We start from the raw sequence: 24,468 nt of genomic DNA, 5'->3' as shown, positions 1-24,468 counted from the left end.
CTTTACCAAATGTATCCATAACTCTATCATTCCCAAAAATTTTACGTAACCTGAATTAGGTGGTCAATCAATCTTGCAAACGAAAAACAAACTACACTTTTGTGCATGACTCTGAAGTCATTGTTTCCAAAAAGTCAAAATGTCAATCACAAATATCGACGCAACTATTTTAATTAATTATTGAAGTATTACAAATACTTCCGACTAAAAATGAATAATGAAACCGACTAAAAGAACATTATAAATCATTTACAACAGGCATACCAAACCCAATTTTAAAACAAACGCCCATAACTCGAAGCGGACTAGTTGCCACCACTTTACAAGCTCCCAACTACCCCAAACAACTACATTTACAGATTAGAGACATGTAAGGAACCCCAAACTGCTTGCGTTTGGGTTCCGTGGGCAATAAAGAAGGCATTACGTGGGTTACAACCCTCCAAGAGGGCTGGAGGGCCCAAGAAAAATTGCAAATACATTCGGACCCGAAGCTTTATCATGTGAACTCTAAGCGTACACACTGCAAACTTTTAGTCGGCCGATAGTTGGTTTGAGCTTATCAATCAGTATGTAGATGAATGTAAGTATACAAGTAACAACGATCAGGTGTTTGCTTGGTATCAGACAGACTAAAAACACACGGTATTCCAAAAAAAAGTTTTTTTCCAACCTCCGGGACAACAGCCGGCCAACTATTTAATCTTTAGTGTGCGCGTAGGCTAAATAATTTATAAATATTACTTGTTACATTGTATTTAGAGTGTCAATGTTTCAATTAAATTACTAATTGCGGTGGGCAATTGAATGATAAATGAGTGGAAGGTGTTGGACGAAGCGCAAATTATTTATTTTGCAATATTTTCGGTAATTGGTGGTGATATTAATGTAATGTTAGGTTTGTCACCTAACTGTCCATTCAAATAGCTACTAAACGTAGTTTTATTGGGTTCGTTTTCGGTGGAAAACAAATTAAAAATGTATCCAAATAGAATAGATTTCAATACTGGAAGTATTCTCAAAATAATTGTCAAGTAATATTAAACGGTATGATACGGTATGGTGGCACAACGTACTGTCAAATAAATAGTCCGCCCACTTTAAAAAGCTTATTTTATTCAACAGAAAAGAGTACTAAATAATTTATGAGGTCAACTTATTACTTTTTCTTCAATAATTCACTTCTTTTTCAATAATTCATTTAAAAAATTACTGCTATCTTCATCCACGTGTATTCGGAAATTCGCGAGAAATCTCTAGACCCACAGATTATGCCAGAATAAAAATAATTAATTGATGGCGATGGCGCAATTCATTATCATAAATATTCTCCAAAATGTTTCAATCGTGTCCTACCAAAATAATCGAAAATTCAGAGACCTATAAGGCATTCTTAAGAACGAAGAAAGCAAGACAACAGAACATCAAAGTCTATTTTAAGATTCAAAACAAACGATTCATTATTCCTATTATAATCGAGCGTCACTATAGAAAAGTTAAGTATTTTATGGCAATCAAACTCCAATACTAATTACACTTGTACCTCTTTTATCTTTCCGCAAATCAGTGCAAATTGACATATTAAGTGCTATTATTCTAGTACTATCCACATTATTTACACCCTAGCAATTTTCTTTGCCATTACAGCAAATACTGCATAATATTAGTTCATTTTTATAGTAGGAAGCACATATCTCTTGCGTTACCAGCCCCTTTTGGTCCCAAAGGAACGAGACCCCATAGGTTCGAAGATTTGGTACACGCATACAGAAATGCATTTGTTATTATTATTTATGTTGTTGTGTTTTTGGGAAAATTCTCTTGATAATGGGTCTTGGTATAGTCTATTCGAGGTAACGGTTGCTTCGAATTCGAATCTTTAGATTGTCATATGAATCTTAGTGAAGTTCTGAGTACCTAAAAAAAGTAAAGATAAGATAAAACCTACATTGTAATATCATTCGTCTTCGCTTATTTAAAACATTAATATCACACGTCTAAATCGGACCTCATCTCAAAATTTACCTCTTTCCAATAGATAAATTACATCTGGCCAACACATCTGAATATAGTTAATCAGCTAACTAAATAACTATGGCAAAATATACAGTCTAAAATGCCTTTTTTAAACTGATCTTCAAGTAGGTACATTAAAAAGAAAGAATATGTTACCATTGATCCCTGGTCTTAAAATATGATGCATATTGGCAAATCAAGAAGGTTGCAAGGGTGTTTTATGAAGGGCGGGCAGGCGCCGAGCGGTTGAATTTGCCAACAATTTTATGGACTTTATGATATCCCTTAGTTTTATTGATGTTAAACTCAATTTTGTATGATATGTATGGATTTTTGTAAAGGTTATGGAGTTACCATGCTGAGGGGTGCGTGAATGTACGGGAGATATAAGTTTTATGTGTTTCGTATTTCTTTTATTGGGACTCGTGTAGTGTTGTCTAAAATGTTGTATTTGATTGTCATCATAAAATCGTAAGCATTGGCTATACCATCATAGTTATTTATTTTTGCACAAATGACTGACTGAAATGATATTCCTGATTCGAAACTTGAGGAGGAAGCAGATTTTATGATTTAAAAAAGTACTAAACTTTATTTTCCGATTATATTCGAACAACTTTTTATAAAATGTCATTATTTTAATCACCCCTCTTTTTCTTGGGTATGATATAGAGATGTATAGATGTATATATGTATGTATGATAAGGAACAACTACAAAATTATTGGTTTTCGCACCCATCCTGATATATGAGTCCTTATATTGTCCATGTTTCCCCCTACATTACACCACAACTACAACACTAATGCCACTAAGAAGGATCTGATCTCCCAACTCTACTGCGGAAACGACTGTACTTCTAGAGTACCTACCAGCTGGCAACATGATGACCTGGATGAGTTACCTAGTTAAGTAAGAGTGGAATTTTTAAAAACAATTGCTAGGTACTCAGTAACAGCCGTTGTTAAAAATTCAACGTCAGGGGCCGACAGGCGGAGTTGAGAAGATTCTGATACTTGGGCTTGTGAAGTGAATAAAACTGCAGCTCACACGATACGAAGAAGTTGAGATGTTATTTGAAGAATTGTCTAGGAGAAATGTTACCTGATGTGGTCTAGCATTATGTGGTGAAGGTCCCCCCACTCCATGATGGTAGACCATGTCGTGTTTGAGCTGCGGTAGTGGGGGGCCCGGCTGGGGCCCACTTTGATGCTTGCTGATGTCCACGGCCGCAAGCGCCTCCGCTCTGCTCAGTAGACCATCGTTCAGACCCCCAAATAGATCGCCCTGGACAAAGGAGGTTGGACATTGAGACTGGCTGGTATAATTTTGAATTTGGCTCTAGAACACATTTTTAAATCGTATTTTGCGTTCTGGAATATGCTCAGATTTAAATTCCAATCTTAAACGATGGTCTTTTAATTTGAACTTCTTGGTATTTTTGTTCTACTTTCATGCCTAAAATTGACTAAGTATAGGTATTTCTACACTAATGTACTTGAGACAGACGCAAGGCAGAAAAGTCGTTAAGAAAGAACAATAAGAATGTAAGCTGTAGTAAATAGGAAAATAATAATAAATTCAGGTGCATTTTTCAAATAACTATAATAAATGCTAGTAAAATACTACATATAAAACTTATAATTCAAAGAAATACTTTTCGAATCTAATCATTCAGTTCCTGACATGCACACTACTTAAAAGTCCGAGGAAAGCTAAGGTAATTCTGTAGACATAAAAGTGCCTATACATACACGGCATATTTTAAGGGGGTATGTGATTTTCCATATGAGATTGGTCTGGGAGGAACCTGTACTATTCGTTCAGTTGCTCTACACTACCTATATAAATTACGCAAGCTAAGTAATAAAATATGCAATATTTAAATTGATAACCTTTTAAATTGACTTTAGCTTATGTAGCTACATTTTTACACCTTTCCATATAAATAACAATTGTTATATAATAACTATATTTTGTTATTTAAAACAACAAAATTTTCATACTGACACTACTAATTTCATGCATAGCGACAATAATTTTGAAACCAAATTACAACAATTCTGGAACGTCAAAAAAAAATGAGACCCTCATAATTACATTACTCATAAAATTAATTTCTTCACGAGACGACAAAAATTAGCACACGAAACGAGACGAGTGCCGCCTACACTAATTTGTGAGGCAATATGTGGCGTACATAAATAAATAAAATACTAGTACCCAAGGCAGCCGCGGACAGGGTTTTTCCCGGATTATTTTAAATAATTTATGAGAAATTCGGACCCATGACTTACTCCGGGTTGTTACTTGGCGCTCGCACGTAGACGCGAGCCCGACTTGAAATTCAATTGGTCAACGTAATTGATATTTGTTTCAGACGCTGTTTTGCAGGATTAAATGGTTTGCCGATTGCAAATATGTAAGTACCTATGCGTTTAAATAAAAAGGTTTTGGGTTTAATTTTGCTTTTGTGTTTGTTGGACTTAATTTGAAATGAATTACGTGTTATAAGTAAAGGTAGTAGAAATTAATAAATAAATGCCAAAGTAACTCTCTTTCTCTTTCTGACGGTCGGTCTCGTTCTTTCACGTCAAAACTATGGTACAGATTTTAATAAAATATGGTACGCATATAGTCTAAAGCCTGAGTTAAGATAAAAACCACTTTTTATCCAAGTGCGGGAAATAGTTCCCGTGTGGTGCAGATGAAACAACCAGTGACACATTTTGCCTCACGTTTACCTAAAACAGCAATAAAAAACAAACTTACAAAATAAGTTGCAACCTAAACCTCCTAAAAATTCAAACTTCTAGAACTCCAGCCAATTTTCCTTAAAAACATTTAACATTAAAAAGTCTGCAATCCAAACCATAAGTCAAGTGCAAATGTCTTGTCTAGAGTCCCGATAGATGCCTGAACCGCGGTCTGACTTCCAAACAGGCCGGTTTATGGAGGCCGACCTCTTAAAGTGCTAGTTCTCCGGTTTGCCAATGCCGTTTGGCAATGCCAGCACGTTTGTTGCCAGTGGCAAGCACGTTTGCTAGTTTTATTTGGCAGGCCCCCGGTGATTCTGTTTGCATCGGAATTTTGTGGGCTTAAATCGATTCGGTTTCTGGACGTCGTGTTTTGATGCGATAATGGAAGTTGTAGGGGTTGGTGGGTTAGATAAAACGAGATTGATCAATTGTTTTGTGCGTAAGTTTGTGTGGAAAGCCTATCCTAAATGGAGGTAATATAAATATTCAATCATAAAGTACGCGTCGCGTTTTTGCTTTTTTTTGTGAAGCTTTTGATATTTTAGCCGGAAATGAAATAAAAGTCTGTAATCCCTTTTTTCAGAAAGTGACATGCATAAAACAAACGATTTTCGTAAATTTATCAGAACAGATGCAGCTACTACTACAAGTTATACGCAACTCTAGCTTCCATGAAACTCCATAAAAAATGTATTAACCCTCAAAAGCGAAGTGTCCGAAATTCGACATCGAAAATATAATCCGGAGCAATTGAGCGTGGGAATAGAAGGTTGTTCGCATGCCCTCACTGAAGCCATTAGTTCGCATAACCCCTCATTGTAATTGCTAACAAGTGCCCATTTGATATACGAAACGTCGAGTAATTTGTCGCCGGGTGCCACCGACTGGAAGGGTTAGGTGTCAGGATTAAGCTTTATATTTATCAGAATTGCACCTACGGCTTTTGATGCTCTCGTCTGTTTACGGTTTGATAATTATTCATTATTGAAATAACCCCACTTTGGTCTTCATTTGACTTCATATCTGTTGCAGATATGCAAATTATAATGAGGCAGGCCTCTTCTTACAAACTAGCTCTATGCTATCTAAGAAAACAAAATGTTTCAAAGTGTTCAAAATTCGAACATTACCAAGTAATCGAAAACAAACCGCAAATAATTCGTCGAGATAGCAAAATGTTGTCGCCAAATGAAACGAATACACGATGCTACGTCAAATTCGACCCAATTGTTACCAAATAAACTGAACTGTTTAAATAAACAGAAAGGTTTATTAAAAGCCCTGTTGTATCGCTAACAGATGATGCAAAACAAGAATATTTTGCATCCACGACTTTCGCTAAAAATACTCGTCCACCGTTTCGCTAAAATTGGAAATTCTAGGCTTAGCGAACGTACTGGAACATTACATTAATTTAAGTTATTTTAATGAAGCAAAAGTGTTGTTTAATGCGAAAAGTACATTGTGTCATTCTGGACAGCGATCAAGCTTTCAATTAAAATAAATAGTACGTGTGAACGAGTATTTTCAATTTGCAGTCATTGATATTGAATTAGTTATTTATGCGAACGCTTGTGTCACTTTCGCTGCACTGACGGGCTAATAGATGGTAGCGGACCAACATTATGAATGTAACGAAAGATTCGCATACTAAATTAAGTGGTGAATTCTATATCAATGGTTTTGATTAACGTTTGTTTACTATATATGCTCACGTTTCTAGCAGTGTTCAATCATTGCTGAAGTTGTGGATTTTTTTAATACCTAAAATTTTTGTAACTGTTTCTCAAAACCTCGGTATGTTCAGACAATGTAGTGTAACTTTAAATAACTTTTAAATACTAACCTTCTTAATAATAATAATCTTAATTTCTTAATAGAAAATAAACCGATGAACTAGCAGTTAATCAATTAAATATTACATTGAAAGGGGAGTAAGCAGGGGTCCAGCCTAATTCAATTGCGCATTTGGACCCCTTGTCAAGCAACAATTATTGGTGTCACTCTTGAAGCAGCAATATTGTCATAGTAGCAATAAAATGAGGGACGCTCTAATACTTATTATAAATTGTAATTTGTTTTTTTTTTAATGGCAATATGACCTTGCGTAATTTGAGAGAAGAATGAGTGGGAACTTTTTATACCTATTCTACATTTTAAATATTGGTAGAAGTAATAAACAATAACATATATTTTTTTTACATTTTGTAAAAAAGTAACTATCCAACATGTCGAAGAGCTTTCTGATTCATGAATTGTTAGTTCAACAAGAGTAATTTGTGTCCGCTCCAAGTTATGTGGTCTCGTGTTTATCAACACAATAACAATTAATATTTATACAATGTGTTACAGGATAGAGTTGAGGTTTATATAGAGCGACTGTCTATCTGACTTCTTCAAGCTTACTTCAAGTTAATCAGGCCATTCAAGATATACTACGCAGGTATGTCATGATTCACTGACTCACGGATCTGTTATTTTCACAGATATATCGTGTAGTTTGTGGCATTAGATATACATTATTTTTAAACCTCTTCTACTAATTATAATTCTGATATAGGAACTTCAGAATTTGAGAGTGCCAAAACCTACAAAAATCTCTGACAGACTGACAATTATTTCGATTTCATGTTAGGCTGAAAGGATAAGGCTGCGTTCAGACATGCGGGAATCGTGCGTTTACGAATCGCGCGGTTTGAAACCGCAAAATTGTGATGCTGTTCAGACACGCGCGGTTAGTATGCGATTTCGTGCGTGTTAGCGTCAGTTTCAAAATGGAGGTCGACGAAGAAGTGTGTTTACTGTGGTTGCTCCTTTAAAAAAAAAAAAAAAGACGGTATTGGGTGCATCCGATATTACGTGACCGACTAGTACATGGTCAGTTCAGTTCAGTCTAGGTCATGGTCAGTATTCTTTTTTTCCACGTTTCCAAATATCTCCACCAACTCTTGCCAAGCTCGGTTCTTGATAATTTTATTTGAGTAATCATCACACTGAATGCCCCATATTGCAGGTCTCTTCTCCACCTCATCAATAAATAGTTCAGTGTCGAAACGATCCATGGCGAACTCACGAGCAGTGACGTGCTCACCGCGCGGTATCCGCAACGCAACTGAACGCGAAGTAAAGACTCCATAGTAATAGAAACGCGCGGGAGCAGCGCGATTCTATTTTCTAGCGGTTGGGTTGCGGTAACCGCGCGGCTTGATTAACCGCGCGGTTATGTCTGAACGATTACTTACTAACTCATATAAATAAGACCCGCGCGATTTCCATGCGATTCTATAATCGCGCGGTTCCCGCCGTGTCTGAACTAGCGCTAAGGCATTCTTCCTACATATTGATAGATTTTGGTAAATTAGGTATGTATTTGCAGCAGTAAACGTTATCTATCTCATTGTTTCTACTTCAAGATAATTCCTATTTTTTTTAACAAATATCGTCCTTCTTGCCACGCAATGATTTGAAAATATTGAAAAAGATATATAAAAAATAAAGTTAACGTCATAAATAGGTAGGTAAATACTTCACAACATTAACTCCCCATTTTTCCCCACTCAAAAACCCCAAAAAAGCATTACCCATTCCAAAATAATTACCAACAAAACAGAACAGTCAATCCAACTTCAAAGCTTATGAATCTAAAACTTATCACTAAAAGCTGGGAGCATTAGTCCCGGTCTAATCCCGCTATTATTGCTCATCAGCCGAGCGTTTTAGGGTTAAGAGGCGGCATGATCCCGGCTGACTGTATCAAATGTCACAGAGATAGAGACCGGTCGATTAGACCGCCGTGTGTAATGTCGATGACAAAAGTGGGATGCGGATTTTAGACGTACGGCAGATGTGTGTACCTAATGTTTTGATGTGTAAGTAAGAAATTTTGTGATAAGTAGTGGCGAATTTTAGACGTTTTGCGGAGTCAGTAGTGGCGAATTTTAGAAGTGGTGTTTTTTGTTACAAGATTGATTTAAAAAGTCTTGTGTTGTAAATTTTAAATTAGAGCAATAAATGTATCAACAATAATGATATGAGTACCTCTATTCATCTGATAATCCCGCAACCAGGTAAACGTATAATTAAAATTTTCTTCTGCGAAATACTTAGGGAAGCTTAGACAAGATCTTTTTAAAACCTTTAATTTAGGTATTGCAATAAATACAACATTATCAGAACATTTCAATTAATATACTTCTGTAAATTACTCTAAAGTTTCAGCACACTTATTGACAACAAATCAACATAATTTTACGCGACGATTATTCCGTATTCAAATAATCGTTAAACAAATTGTCGGAAGCACTTTAGTCGGCGAGAGTACAAGTCGTTGCGACTGGGATTATGCGTTGTGCACTTAGTACTGCAATTATAGGGGAGCTTCCGAGGGTAGACAGCGTGGAGAACAAAATTACTAGCGGATATGTCATAACGCTAAATCTCTTGAAAGTAGAGCGCGAAAATGCCGGTGTTCGTGGAAAGAGGTAAGTTGCTAGCTCCGCCCTCTATGGAACCTGCTTATTGTTTTTAAAATAAAAACACCAATCAATCAAGAACAATTTTTATTAGATTTTGATTTGACAAGGAACCCGAACGTCTCGTAAGTTCCAGTAACTGACCACGCCTACCGTTCGTTACTTGATAGTACATTGTTTGACCTACATGAAGGCGCCTGACCTACCTTCCCTTTAGCATCTCCGCTATCGTTCCTTCCTCCGTGGCAGACAGATAGTCTCTTTGTGTACGTACAAATTATTATCATAATTATAAGTTTGAATTTGCATTTTGTATTGAAAATATATTTTTTTTTAAGTTTTAATTGTTTGAGTATTTATTAGTACTTAGTTCTTTTTGAGAGTTTATTATAGTTTTACAAACATGCATTACTTGAGGCGTAACGAAGTGAACGTAGCAAGTAATAATTAGATAAAAATTTTAAAGGTTTTGAAAACCAATGGTTGCGAAATAAAGGCGGGATGGATGATTGATAGAACAGCTTGATTTAATATCAGTGGATGAAAGGAGTTGAAAATATTTTATTTCAACAGACAAATAAAATCGTGTATTTGTGTACAATCATTACTTATTCATCTTGCACAAACCTAAAGTTATAAACCTTCCATGAAAGACCTTGATTAACTCGTCAAAAATATTTCCTACCTAATATCTAGTGAATTAGGGTCTATATTTAATTAAATGTCAGTTTTTCAGGCAATTCGGAGAATCATTACAAAAGCTCTTGCTAGTATTGTATAGCTTTCGTATGGCATATCACGATATATATTGGGCTCAATTTATTCTTAATATGTTCTTAGAAAAGTCTATCAAATTATGAGAGTGATTATTTATTTGTTATTTATATTTTTAGAAAATGTTATTTTAAAACGTGTTTTATTTCATGTTTTCAAACTAGAGCAAGCAAAATATTATTGTTCCCATTCCTATTTGTTCATGTTATGGGCCTACAGTATATATATATTTCCGTTTCCTTAATGAAATGATTTCGTGAGCATTTATATACATATAAAGCATTTACACTATTATTTATTTTTTCTCATTCACAAATGAAAGGTTGAAATTCATTTGAAGCAACCCATCACTGATTTTAATTAGTACATTCAGTTTCATTCTTTTTAGTAAATTTCAGTCTACACAAAACGAAGTAAGCCTGCATTTAGTACCTGCGTGTATTTTAATATTAATGCTTTTATATTTTTAATATTAATTTGTTTACTCATAGTTTGTAATTAGTCTGTAAGCCTTCTTTAAAATTAATTTAAAATAAATATATGGTCAGGTATTGAAGTCAGTTGAAATGTAGTTCTTGGAAATGAATTTAAGAAGAAACTCCAAGAATGGCTTTAAATACTTTCAACTACCGTAGATTCGTTTTTCTTTCACCTTTCATTTCACGATGGAATAAAAAATATGCAGAGTTCTTTGAATTTGTAAGATCAATCGGGAAAAAACTAGGTGATTTAAAATTATAATAATTTAAACTAATAAACATTTTGTTAAATAGTATATTTTTTTTGGAATGTGATTTATTTTTGTTTAATGTATTTATAGCGCAATGTTATTTTTTAATATTTTAAGCTAACAGACGTTAGAATATTTTTCCTTCTTTTTTTTACAATAAAAAATAAATAAAAGAAACAAACATTGAAGTACTCATTTTATAAACACGGCCCCACTAACACTGAGCAGTATGTCACGTAATTGGAACTAATTGTACTGAATTCAATATTACAGTTCAAAGAACCGATTTACAAGGAACTTACAACTTACCTACTAAAGTACGAGTGACGTACGATGACGTCATACCAGTGACTAGAACGCCAAACTAATGAACTATCTATAAAATAAAATTAATTAAATCACTACGAAAAAGGGCAATAAATCTATGTAAAGAAGAAAGGATACAAGATACATGATATACTTAAGAATATCGGCGAAAAAAATCAGATCGCTTAGCAAAAAAAAAAAAAAAATTGAAACATCTTTGGCCAAAGATGAACGCAAGCTTATTCGCATGGCATGTCACAGTTAAACCTTGAAATCAGTCATTGTAAAAAAATCCTAAAATGTATGGAAGCCTTAAAATTTTGACTTACGTTGTGTCTTGGTGACCATGAGTTGCACATCAACGATGCATCTTCCAATATCCGACTCTGTAAAGAAAAATCTTGGTTCTTTTACTATCACAAGTTTTTGCATGCATTTTTTATAAATTACGATAGATTATGAATACATGCAGTTTTATTATTTATCTTTCACGTGTTTGTTGTAAGAATTTATCTTTTGCTGAATAGTAGAAAAAAAATAATTGTGAAATTGTTTGAATTACATAAGTTTCGTTTATTTAATTTAGGAAAATCGTAACTATGACGTGTGTTTTGGAAATCATTTTGTATTTCTATTTTTGAGATGTGATCTACAAAGTTATTGATTTTTTTTAATTTCACGAATCCGTAAAAACGAATTATGACTGCCCAAAAACCGTCTTAAAAATTAAAACTTTTTCATACAGCAGTCGCGAAATATAGCCTTACTTAGCGTTCAGAGAGTCCACCATACAAAATATACGTACTAACATATAGCAACGACCAACTAGTACTAAAAGAAAATTTAGGTACTGCCGTCGCATGGGGTTTAGCCTCTCTCTACACGAGATTTAAACGGGATCTAATAAACAAACAACACTTTCAGTTAATTTACTTTGTAAAAAAATACTAGAATTCAGCGCCGCAGGCATGTGAAAATGTTTTGACTGGCTCTTATTTTTTATAACGTATGGAAATCATCATCATCAACCTAGCCTTTTTTGTAACTATTTTTTGGGCTAAACCTGATGCAGCTGAGTACCAGTGTTTTACAATTAGCGACTACCTGTCTAAACTCCTCTACCCAGTTACCCGGGCTACCTAAAATTACGCTTTTCCTAGCACTGAATGAACCTGTTATTACATACTTTTCATGAAGTATGTAATAGATTTCCAGTATTAAATATGGCTTACTAATTATTACATCCTACAAAAACCGGATCCAGAAATGAAAAACATTATAATCCACATCGAAGGAGCCATGTAGCATACAAAACAAAAAATAAGACAAGTTAGTAAACGGCCGACTTAAGTACCGCTCCGTTAACAGGCGTGGCTGGTTGCATTAAAAACGTGAGTAATGGTTCTTTGTAACACTAACACTGTAACCGGCTATTTGTTAGTCTAACTATTTGTTTATTTTCTTAAATAACCACCGGCCATGCCACTTGAACGTTGTTAGTCAAAGATCCCATTTGGGTTTTAAACGTCACACTATACTACCATACACTATGTTCTAGCTACGGCAATTTAATTATTAATACTTGTGTTTACATTCATCAGTGCAGCCACACTCCTAGTAATGATAATACGATATTTATTTCTAAGAAACGGTTCCTGATCCTTCAACCATATGATGCCCATTAATATTATTTACTTTTAAATTCATTATAAACTTGTTAGGATCGGCATTGTTATAGTAGTTTCTAACTTCTTCTCATAAAGTTTAAATTAGGATAGCATCACGGAAACTGAATCCACTCTTGTTGTACAAAATTCTAAGGTACTTTTACTTATATGCAAGAGTTATGGAATTTTCTGCATGACATGGCAATCAAAATTATAATTAATATTTTTATTTCATCGATTTTTAATTTCTCCAGCATTAAAAGTAACACATATGTATACTTCACCACAGAAGTTATGCCGACGTCAACCTTAGAGTACCCACAGACTGCAAAATTTTAGTCGGCCGATAGTTTGTTTGGGCTACATTGGTATTTAACCGGTGTCAGATCGGCTAAAAACCTTGATTAAATTCACGATTTTCTTTAATTTTTTTCACCCATGGGGCCAACTATAGGCCGACTGTGTTGTGTACAGTGTGCGAGTAGGTATTGTAAAGCTCAAATAAAAACATAACATACTACACGCCGAGCGTGACGACCAAGACCGTACAATGATTGATTGCACTCCAGAAAATTAAGAAGGACCAACAAAGCAATTACTCTAATAATGCCAACTGGACTTTTATTTGCTAGTTGTGCCAGTAAACAATACATTTGTCATAGATATTATGTACATTGGGAGTTTACAATTCACCATTTAGAAAGCGAGGTGTCACGCACATAACATTTTAAGTTTTCAGGAGTCACTACGGATAACTACAACCCAACCATCCGTTGTTTTTTTATTAGAAATTGAAATCTAACATAACTTATATGAAGCTTATGTCCAAATTCAAACTCCAATCGCAAAAAAAATGGATATATTGTAATCTGCAGTAAGTAGGCTATTTATGCAATACTCTTGTGAAAATATAGTGAACATTGTGTTAATAAAATACTTTAAATCATTACTGTTACAATACGTTACTTTATGACGTTGTCAATACACTGGGCATTTTATTAAATGAATAATTTCATACAACGACAGTAGCATTTACACTTTAGTAAGTATTTGACCTCTGTGTCCTCCATTAAGCTCGGTTTTAACCGAATTATGTTCGGCATATTGCGGGAATTAATCGATTGTGTACTGCCAATGGCATTCATTTAACTATTTTAATTTTATTCTGCCTCAACACTCAATAACAGCCTGCCGGTGACATTTAAAGCAGGATTAAAATGTATTTTACATCGTATTTATAAAGTTTAAATATTGCAATATATAACGCGTGACTGTAAATGAATAAAAACATGCGCATTAAAGTTTCGTGCCGATTATTTTCATTGCGTTATACAACGTGTTTTTGTATATTTTTCACGTTTTAAAATAAAAATAGATTACTCAAAATTGAAACAACGTTATTTTATTATAAAATTTGTTATATTTTAAGGCAGTATTTACACTCAATCAAGCGAAAGTATGAACAGAGGGCTGTATCGCGAAATATGACCATCTACCTCTTTGAGTGACATCTTCCTCCTGTACAAGCCCTTTAATAATTAATTCGCAGCCCTTTGCCTCGGCTGTTTAATGGCGTGACTAAATAAGGGAGGGACCCTCCCCCGTCTCCCCTCCGCTGAAAACTTTTAATACTGAACGTTTGTTTTAGGGCAATTTTGAGTGCAGGTCAAAAGTACATCGATAGATGATTTTGTTGTGTACTTTGTTAGACAGGCTTTTAGACTCTTTGTTGTGAGTTAAATTTATGTGAAAATACATAATTTTGAAACATAAACACTTATATATAACAGTATATCATAGGTGAGGAATTCAATAATGTTCAGCTGAATTCTATTCCATATATTCATTCCTACAGTAGGTAAGTTAATATAAAGTCCAGTTACAAAAAATAAGTATCTTTCCCAAATCCAAATCACATAACAGAACAGCTTATTATATTAAGCGACGTAATACAAAAATAGGCAAATAAGTAAAAAGTAATACAATTCCATCGTTAAAGCAGCCATTACCTGCCGACATCTGCGATTTTTCACACGTAACAAATAAAAAAGTATCTCACAAAACTCATTCTACAATTACAGAGACATTATAGTCTCGAGAACTCAATCTGTCGCGACACAATGAGCCTTAAATTCTACGGACTTTAAGAGAAACAGGGACGCAAACACTTAAGCTGTTGAAATCCAATACGAGCGAAGGAGACGACTATAAGATTATGATAATGATAAAAATTGAGGGTGGGGGTACTTACAACCAATTTAAAGATATGTATTTAATGTTCGAAGCGGAGTTTTCGGGAGGGATTTGAATTGATAATTGGGGTGCACTCTATCGCTTCGGTTTTTAGGGATTTTCGTATCCCCGTGTCGAGTGAGAACTTAGTTAGGCTTTTAGTCGGTAGTGAAGGGTTATGTTTCGAATTCCGTGTGTACAGGCATTCGTGCTTAGTACTGGATGTTTGTTTATGTGCTACATAGGTAGGCGTGTTTTGTTTTTTGTATGACGCTTTGACTGCTTTTAGTACTTTAGTCGTACCTACGCAGGTAGCTTATTTTACCGCGGATGTGTGGACCAGATTTTGATCATACCTAAAAACTTGTTTTTGTATGACGCTTTGACTGCTTTTAGTACTTTAGTCGTACCTGCGCAGGTAGCTTATTTTACCGCGGATGTATGGACCAGATTTTGATCATACCTAAAAACTCTTAATGCCTATGAACTTAGAGACTTGAATTCTTGTAGTATTTTAAAGTGAAGCTGTTTTTTTTTTATATTCTAGCAAACCTTAAAAAACATTCTATAAAATCTTGTCAGTGTAGACAAAACAGTCACCGTTCATACCTATTCCCGATCTATTATCGATACATCTAATAACCATAACAATTAAATGAAGATTCAAGTATCTGCCAAAATCTACGAAACCCAATACCTACCTACACAACACGAGAAAATAAACACATACATAATCACATTCCGAATCACATAACCAGTCCACTGCACGGCCGTGTTTACGCAAAGTCTATTTCCCGAAATCAAACGCTCACTGTACAGTACAGAGTACACTGTAGGTACCGTACAGTATACTGTACATAGCTATTACAGCCTCCCGGTTAATGTGACCGGGTAATCAGCCGGGAACCTATAACAATAACGGTTAGGGATTGTTCACACCAAACGTATTGTCCGCCGCTGACTGTGAGTATACTCACTGTCTGCCCCAGTGTGAACGTCGACTCAATCTGCAGTACGCGTACTCACCAAGCCGACAATAGGCTATAGCGTACGATGCGCTACATGTGTGAACAAAAGAATAGGCTCTTGTAGGTTCACACTAGATGCGTACGCTGAGCGGCTGACTATTCTACACATAAAAGGGCTCAGTATTTGAAGTTGCACTTAGTATTTTATAAACGATAAAACTAGCGTAATTTATTTTTTCAAATCAGACGTTTTACTGATATTTCAATTAAATGATGCGCATTCAGATAGTTGCCATTTGCGAAGCTCTAGAGGAAGACGAAAATAATAAAAAGAAGAGATTGTGGGTACATCCCTTAAAGTTGAAGAGATGTTTTCTTGGTCAATTTCATACTTTATATTTCGAATATAGACTTTATCCAAATAAGTTCAAGAAATATTTTCGTATGACAGTAAAACATTCGATGAGTTACTATCTTTAAAACGTTTAAGTTTATATAAAAGGGACACTAATTATCGACGTGCTGTACCGAGGCGCGGCGGTGCGTACGCGGCGGAGCGGCGCTATTCGGCAACTGCGTCCGCGTAGCCAATCCGCGTCCGCCGTGCATAGTCGCGTAGTAAAATAATCGGCCACTGAGACTGATCAGCTACAACAGACGACGTAACAGCGTATAGTCGGTTCGGTATGAACGACAATTTCAATATATATGGAAAAGCAATAAACTGCGTAACGCGCGCTCACAGTCAGCGGCCGACAATACGTTTGGTCTGAACGATGCCTTAATGACTTTCGTATAAAATCTAGACAGTAAAGTAAAAAAGTCACTGTTCATACCAACTCCCTATCTGTTATTGATACATCTAATAACTATAACAATTAAACTAAGATTCAAGCATCTGCCCAAACCTACAAAATCCTATACTTACTTACAGAACAGGAGTAAACACATACCTACATAGGCCGACAATGCACGACCGTGCTTACGCAAAGTCTATTTCCCGAAATCAAACGCTCACTGTACAGTACAGAGTACACTGTAGGTACCGTACAGTATACTGTACATAGCTATTACAGCCTCCCGGTTAATGTGACCGGGTAATCAGCCGGGAACCTATAACAATAACGGTTAATGACTTTCATTAGAGACGAGGCATTCGCTCGATGTAGTCGTGGTTTCGGCGGATAAGGCGAGCTACTCTCGCCGCGTTATAATGTAGTTAGGTATATTGAGCGTTGCGATTTTTTTGTCGTGATGATAAAAGTTGTGTTTTAGATTGCAGTTTGGTTTTGATTACTTGCACACTGCAGTATTTTGGGGGGAAGATAAGTTTTTAGTATGCGCATTACAAAGATCAGGTATTTAGACGATATCAGACCGACTGAAAACTTTGATTGGACTCAAGATTTTCTTTAAAAGATGCCAAACATCGGGCCGTCTGTGTGTACTACAAATACAAATACAAATTTTAGAATCATCAGAAATTATAAAAAAATGCCTCAAAACAATATTTATTTTAAAAAAAAACTCATGCCTCACTAATCAAATAAGTCCAAGGAAGTGTTTGTATCAAAGGTAAAAGTTTCGAAACATTTCATATGGCTGAGAATATCAATAAAGATAGAAATCATAGCTTACAGAGGGATCCGATGCCCTCTGAATATTTAATGATGGCTCGCTCTATGAGGCACGGGACGCACTTGATATTGTTGTTTACTGTCTTATTGCATTTCTGACGATAAATTAAACTCGTATTTGCATACCTTTGTTTTAATTCTCAAAGCTTTGGAAACCCTTTCTTTTCATTTCAAACTTCGATACAACTGCCAAAATTGAAGACAAACTTCAAAAATTTGCACTAATTGCTTATTCCAATAACCAACTATTAGTTGCGGTTAGAGATTGAATGTGTCATTATATGAAGCTAATATTAAAATTCAATCTCCAATCTAAAAAGAACAGATAGATCGATTATTGAAACCCGCAATGATGAGTTCGAAATGTATAGATAATGTATTGACAAATGACGTCACGAGCAAATTATGACACAGCCGACTTGGTTACAAAAATAGATTGCCATACCTTGAACTTTCCGTGGTAATCGTAATAAATGATGCATCGTGTGTGTTGCTTATTCATGGTGCGAGAAAATATTTGAGTTATGATTTTGTGTATATTAGAAATTCTGGTTGAGTTGCATCGGAGACTTGAGTGTTTAGCTGAGATTGTTTATCCATTTTTTGGTTTTAGGTAATTGTTTAAGGGTTTTAATTTATATATACTTACATTAATACCTCTGCATGAATATTATGTAATAAGTAATAACTTTAAATACCTAGAGTTTTTAATCATTTTATTGGAAAAAGTGTGAAAAATATTTATAGATGTATTTTTCTGTAAAACTTTATTTAAAAACTTACAAACGAAAAAACACCAACACAGAGCTCGTTGAAATCTTATTTACAACTAGCTTTTGCCCGCGACTTCTTTCGCGTGGAATAGTAACTTCCGGTAGATTTTTGGTTTGACCAATAGGTAGCGCTATATGTCCGGAATAAATTTTATTTTTATATTTTTTTGTAATAAAAACTATCCTATGTCCTTTCTCAAGTTTCAAACTATATCTGTACCAAATTTCACACAAATCGATTCAGTAGTTTAGGCGTGAAGAAAAGACAGACAGACAGACAGACAGACAGACAGACAGACAGACAGAAAGACAGACAGACAGAGTTACTTTCTCATTTATAATATTAGTTAGGATTAGGATTAGGATTTTACGCGAGATAAGTAATCCCATTGCTTTGATGTACCTACTCTTGCGTTAGATGATGATAAGGAGAAAATTTTTCTTTGGAATTTTATTTGAAAGTTGACTTAAAGTACTGAAAATATTGTAGTAGGTAGTCAACATTTCTCAAAATCTCAGAGAAATGTCTATTGTACAATTTCTAGACAGGCAACTTAAACCAACTCACGAGAATCTTCAATATGAAAATATCAAAATCTCCCAATACTTTTCAAAACTATGTTGGGGTCGGTTTCTAGTCCCACAGGATGCAGCTAAGAACCAGTGTTTTACAGGGAGCGACTGCCTATCTATATATAATCTAATTAGTTTTTCATTTATTTTACTTAAATGACTATCAACTATCAACCTTCAACCAACAATAGCAAGCACTTTTCTACCTACGACTTTTAGTCGCATAACCGTGAATCGCGCCGTGAATGGGACACGATAGCGAATAACGTTACATTAGTGGTTAGCAGTAACGGTTAATGTTACAGTAATTGTTATTGCTATTGCCGTAACACTAGTTAAGGCATTTATAGGTTTCTGTTGGAGTTTTCTTCTATGTGCTGTGTGGTATATAGGAAATGGCTAATGTGTTTCTTATTTTTATTACACATTTCTGGGGACTGTGGTAACCTGAGATTGCTTGAAGGCTTTTTAGTTCTGCTGCCTTTACTACCATTGATTGACTTACCTATATAGTTTCTTAATTTGTAGCATAATCATTATCATCATCACAGCCCTTATCCCCATTTTATTTGGGATCGAGTAGGTACCTATGTTTTTTTCTTCCATACTCTTCTATCTGCCGTCATCTCACAAGCTACATATATTGTGTACTAGCTTCCGCCAGCGGCTTCGCCCGCGTGGTATGTTGATAAAAAGTAGCCTATGTGTTAATCCAGGGTATCACCTATCTACATACCAAATTTCAATCAAATCGGTCCAGCCGTTTTTGCGTGATTGAGTAACAAACATACATTCATACATTCTCACAAACTTTCACATTTATAATATAAGTAGGATTGGTTATATAATGATAAATAAATATATGGGAAATTCAAACAACAGGTACCTAGCCCCTGTTCAAATTGAGAAACTTTCGAGACTACAATGACAATAGAATTTAACCCAGAACTCAATAATCGGTAATCAACAAGAAAACGTTTCATCAACTCCTAATGCAGAATAAAAACGTGACTTTAAATAAAAATATTTCAATAAACCTAATAGTTATTTAAATTGACACAAAAAACACAACAGATTAAACATAAAAACCCAATAAATAATTCAGTGACAACAAATAAAAATCACTATTAAATTAAATTGAAACAAAATTATAAAACTGGTTTACTTAATCGCGTCGGTGACAATACGAGCACACTACAAACTTTTAGTCGGCCGATAGTTGGTTTGGGCTCATAAATCAGTATGAAGATGGATGTACGCGCGTCACAACGATGGGGTATTGGCCCGGTATCAGACCGACTGAAAACTTTGATTGAATTCACGGTTTGTTTTGGTATCTACTTAAAGACAAGGTATATTTCGACCCCATAAAGCATCGAGTTTGTCGGCAACAAATCATTCAGAGCCACTGATACTACTAAAGATTTACGATTATAAAAAAACAACCATTGGGGGAATAGTCGGCTGACTATTTCTTGTGCAGTGTGCGCGTAGTCTAAATGAACATTGAATAACTATCGTTTTTATTTTAACCGAGCCAACCCTTCAATTACTGCGGTTTATAAACGCAACAAAATTAAAGCAATTATTTAGCGTGCATAGACACAAAGAAAAATTAATTCCTTTTAATTATTAAGGCTTGTCCAAGAAGGATGTAATTAGTGTTCTTTATTTATTTTATTCAATGGTTTTACCTGCACTTTGTAAGGACTAAAAGATCAAATAATAATCTTCTTTTGTTTGTAAAGGCCTTTTATTTAACTAAAATGTTTTGAAAAGTGTATTAGTAATAAATTTAATTTTGTTTGTTTGTTTGTACCCTAAGTGGTCCAAAACCACTGAATTATTTGATAAAATATTTCACCGTTAGGAAGGTACACTAACTTCGAATAACATAGGCTAAGTTTTATCGGGTATCGAGAAGAAGTTCCCCGTATAATCAGATAATTAGTTTGAAACATCTCTACCACACCTAAACAACTCTATTTATTTTTCATGCAACTTAGAAAAAAGCTCGATACCCACTACAAAACGATTAACCCTCCAACACGAACTTTAAAATTAGTACCCAATGCTACAATTACAGTCGCCAAAAGACTGACAGGACGAAATCATTAACAGTGAAAAACGCCTACTGGTGCCAGTAGAACATATAATTATTACTTGACGCCTAGCCTTATTAAGGCGTGAAGGCTGACAAATACGTGTTGGAACTGTCAGTTTACGGAAAACTCTAATAAGATGTTACTTTGAACTTAGTTTGAAGTTTCCTATTGATGGGTGAGAATGCTTTTTAGTTAGAAAAAATTGATATTATATTTGAAATTTAGTGTAGAGCTTCGAATGGTTGTAAATTTGCGTAGGGTTAGCGATAGAATGGTTATTTTTTAGGTTGAGCAACTTAAGTAAAATAAGTCTATGTAGTTTACAATTTTTCTTGCAAAAAATTAATCCATTTTTTGTTTTATTGCGTGCCTTTCTCCAAGCCAAAAAAAGGCAGTTACGCTACACCAATACAACAAACTCAATAACCACCAAAAAAAGTATGCTCTCCCGTCAAAAATCATCCGGTTAACCCTCAAAAAATCACGTTCTTCACTGAAACAGGAGTGAGCCCGCCGCACGAAACTGAACAGCGCATTTGGGCGGGCTCGATCGATAGAGGGCGTGGCTTACATTGCGCTGCGTGCTTCATCTGCGCTGCCGAGCTATAATTGATTGACACAAACGGACTGACAGGCAGACGCGTTCGGCTTTTTATTGCTTGAAGTCGCTGGATTTAATTTTGACGTAGCCTTTTTAGGGTTAATTTTAATGTGCGTGGTGTATTTTTTTTTTTGGATTGTTTGTTTGTTTAATTGTTTTGTTTTTTAATAAAATAATTAGTTAGATTGTTTTTTTTTTAAGTTTTATTTGTCTAATGGATTATGAGGAATATTTATGCAACATAATAAATTAGTTAAGTTGTTTATAAAATGAACTGAAATGACCTAATTGAATTGACGTAAATTATTTTAAAAAATGTTCAACTAATTCAACTTCAAAACAATAGAATTAATAAATAAATACACAAAAATTGTCAAATAGACGGATGGAAATAATGTATCCTAATTTAATATTATGAATACGAAAGTAACTTTCTGTCTGTCTTTCACAACCAAAACTACAGAACCCATTCAAATATTTGGTACATAGTCTAGAACCAAAAAAATACATAGACAAATTTTTATCCGATTGCAGGAAGTAGTTACCCCATGACGCGTAAAATCTGCTATTCATTCATAACCACAGATCAATAACAATTCACACTATCACACACTATTTTACCTACTGGCATTTCTGTATCTTCACTGCATAATCTATGGCATTATCGTATAACCCAGACCTAGATACGTGTAGATAGCGGTCAAAGCCTTCGAGTGGTGCGATCAAGTCATTGATATGTAGCATGTCAAGGTAGAACTATAGTGTCAGTATGTTCATGCGTCTTGGTGAAAATTGACTCTTATAGGTAACTTTCCTCGTACATCATCATCATCTTACGAGCATTTTCCCAAATATGTTGCGGTCGGCTTCCAGTCTAACAGGATGCAGCTGAGTGCCAGTGTTTTACAAGAAGCGACTGCCTATCTGACCTTCTCTACCTAGTTACCCGGGCAACCCAATACTTCTTGGTTAGACTGGTGTCAGACTTACTGTAAGTTTCTTCGTACAATTAAGACAAATATCTTGTTGTCTAGATCAATTCATGCATTTTAAAACGAAAAAAATCTCAAACAATAGGTAATGTATACATATGTGGCCCTCCTTTTTGAACTTGAGGTGCAAAAGACAGAAAATTAAATGAAAATTTACGATTAAAGGTGCTAACTGGGTAATTCTGAAAGAGTCTGAAAAAAGCGATTGCGTTTATTTCTAGTATCCACGGGCAGTATTTGGCTGCCAGAAAGTACCTGATAACAACCTCAAATCGCCATCAGTACTGACAAAACTAACAATAAAGCAATAAATTAACTAAAAACACTTTCAAAACAAAATTAGTACCACCTGACCACAAACGATTACCGTCCAACCAACTCGATCGTCGAAAAATCATAACAGATGCGTGATCCACTCGAAGGGGCAGTAATAACGCTGATAATTATCAAAACTACACACAAAACTACCCGCAATACACTTGACAACTCGCCGCCGGAAGCCGGGGTGAATCCGGGCGGCGGTCACGTGACCGGCGGGCCGCCATCTTGTTTAAATACGCGCTTCCGGTGCGGGCGCACTGCTTGCAAACATTTGGATAGGTGGGTTATCGATTCTGTTTTTTTATAAGTCTGTGTTGGTTGTTTTTTGGAGATTTATTTTCATAGGTATATATGCGTGCGTTTCTTTTTAATCTTTGATTTAGGTATAAATCTGGGTCTATTGGCTCTTGTATTTTTTGAACTTAAGTCTTATTAAATTATAGTTCGGCCATTCAGAGAATGCGTTCCTGACACGTCGCGATTGAACTGACGACGTAACTTTGCAATGGCGTTGCAGTTACGATAAAAATATTTTTGCTGGTTGTTTACCGTTTTAACAATTGAGGAGCATTAAAACAACATTATTATATCAATAATCAATGAATGTAGTTACGTCGTCAGTTCAATCGCGACGTGTCAGGAACGCATTCTCTGAATGGCCGAACTATAGTAGGTACCTTTCATTTGAAAGATATCATCAATTATTATGCATCATAGATATCAACAACAATTAGTGTTCATATAAATTATTAACAATACCTACTCTGTAAACTAAATAACAATATAAGACATCTTAAAAATCACATCACACCACAAACACAAACTCACAAACCACATTTCGTATTGCACCCCGCGAGCCATAACTTGAAATCCCATCTAGCACTCTAAAATCCGTTCCGACTCAAGAAAATAAACTTAAAACTAAAACTATAAGATCCGGTTTAAACCATAACGGTCCGGTAATGGATGAGACCGGATTACAAGCCTCTGACCGGATCGATCCCTCCTCGACAGTTATGAAAAGGCTGCGTTTGAGAGAGAAAAAAAAATAAAAGCCCTCTAAGCCCAAGGAAACCTCGGTACGTTTTCAAAGGAAAATATTTTCTTGGATACCGCACGAGTTTTCTTCACAACGTTGTTTTTACACTTGGAAAAATATCACCAGACTCTTATGGAGCTAGACATAAGGTTGAAATTCCCTTGGCGGTCAAGGATTCTATGTTAGGGGTAAGTGTGTGATCGTAGAGCAGGGGATGTCAAAGCCAGTCTTGTCAACGACTATCAATATCAACCTTAACTGATGTATGGGGTGGCAGAGCCTTAAATCGATATATTTCGTTCAGCAGCCAGTTAGAGAAGTTTGGACAAGTTTATTGGCTATATTGACACGCGGTTGCCAAGTTTAGCTTGTTAGCTATAATTATGTTGGGAGACTTTTACTTGGGTATGTGGTGGCTATTGTAGAAATCTTGGTCTGAATCTTTTATTAATTATTGACATTTCATAGGATTTCGTTTGGTAGAGGATCTTGTCTTTCTTCGGG

The 24,468-nt window shown here is 35.2% G+C and overlaps 1 protein-coding gene across 1 annotated transcript in view; it reads right to left on the bottom strand.

Annotated features, from left to right (window-relative positions):
- The window catches only part of LOC124645347 (inhibitory POU protein), a 55,589-nt gene that overhangs the window by 9,935 nt on the left and 21,186 nt on the right, over positions 1-24,468 (bottom strand). Inside the window, exon 3 of the mRNA XM_047185157.1 lies at positions 3,120-3,302. Within this exon, the coding sequence (XP_047041113.1) occupies positions 3,120-3,302 (183 nt within the window). The remainder of the gene's footprint in view (positions 1-3,119; positions 3,303-24,468) is intronic.

Source organism: Helicoverpa zea, chromosome 31, assembly GCF_022581195.2.
Source record: "Helicoverpa zea isolate HzStark_Cry1AcR chromosome 31, ilHelZeax1.1, whole genome shotgun sequence".
NCBI lineage: Eukaryota > Metazoa > Arthropoda > Insecta > Lepidoptera > Noctuidae > Helicoverpa > Helicoverpa zea.
This window is presented reverse-complemented; position numbering and strand designations above follow the sequence as displayed.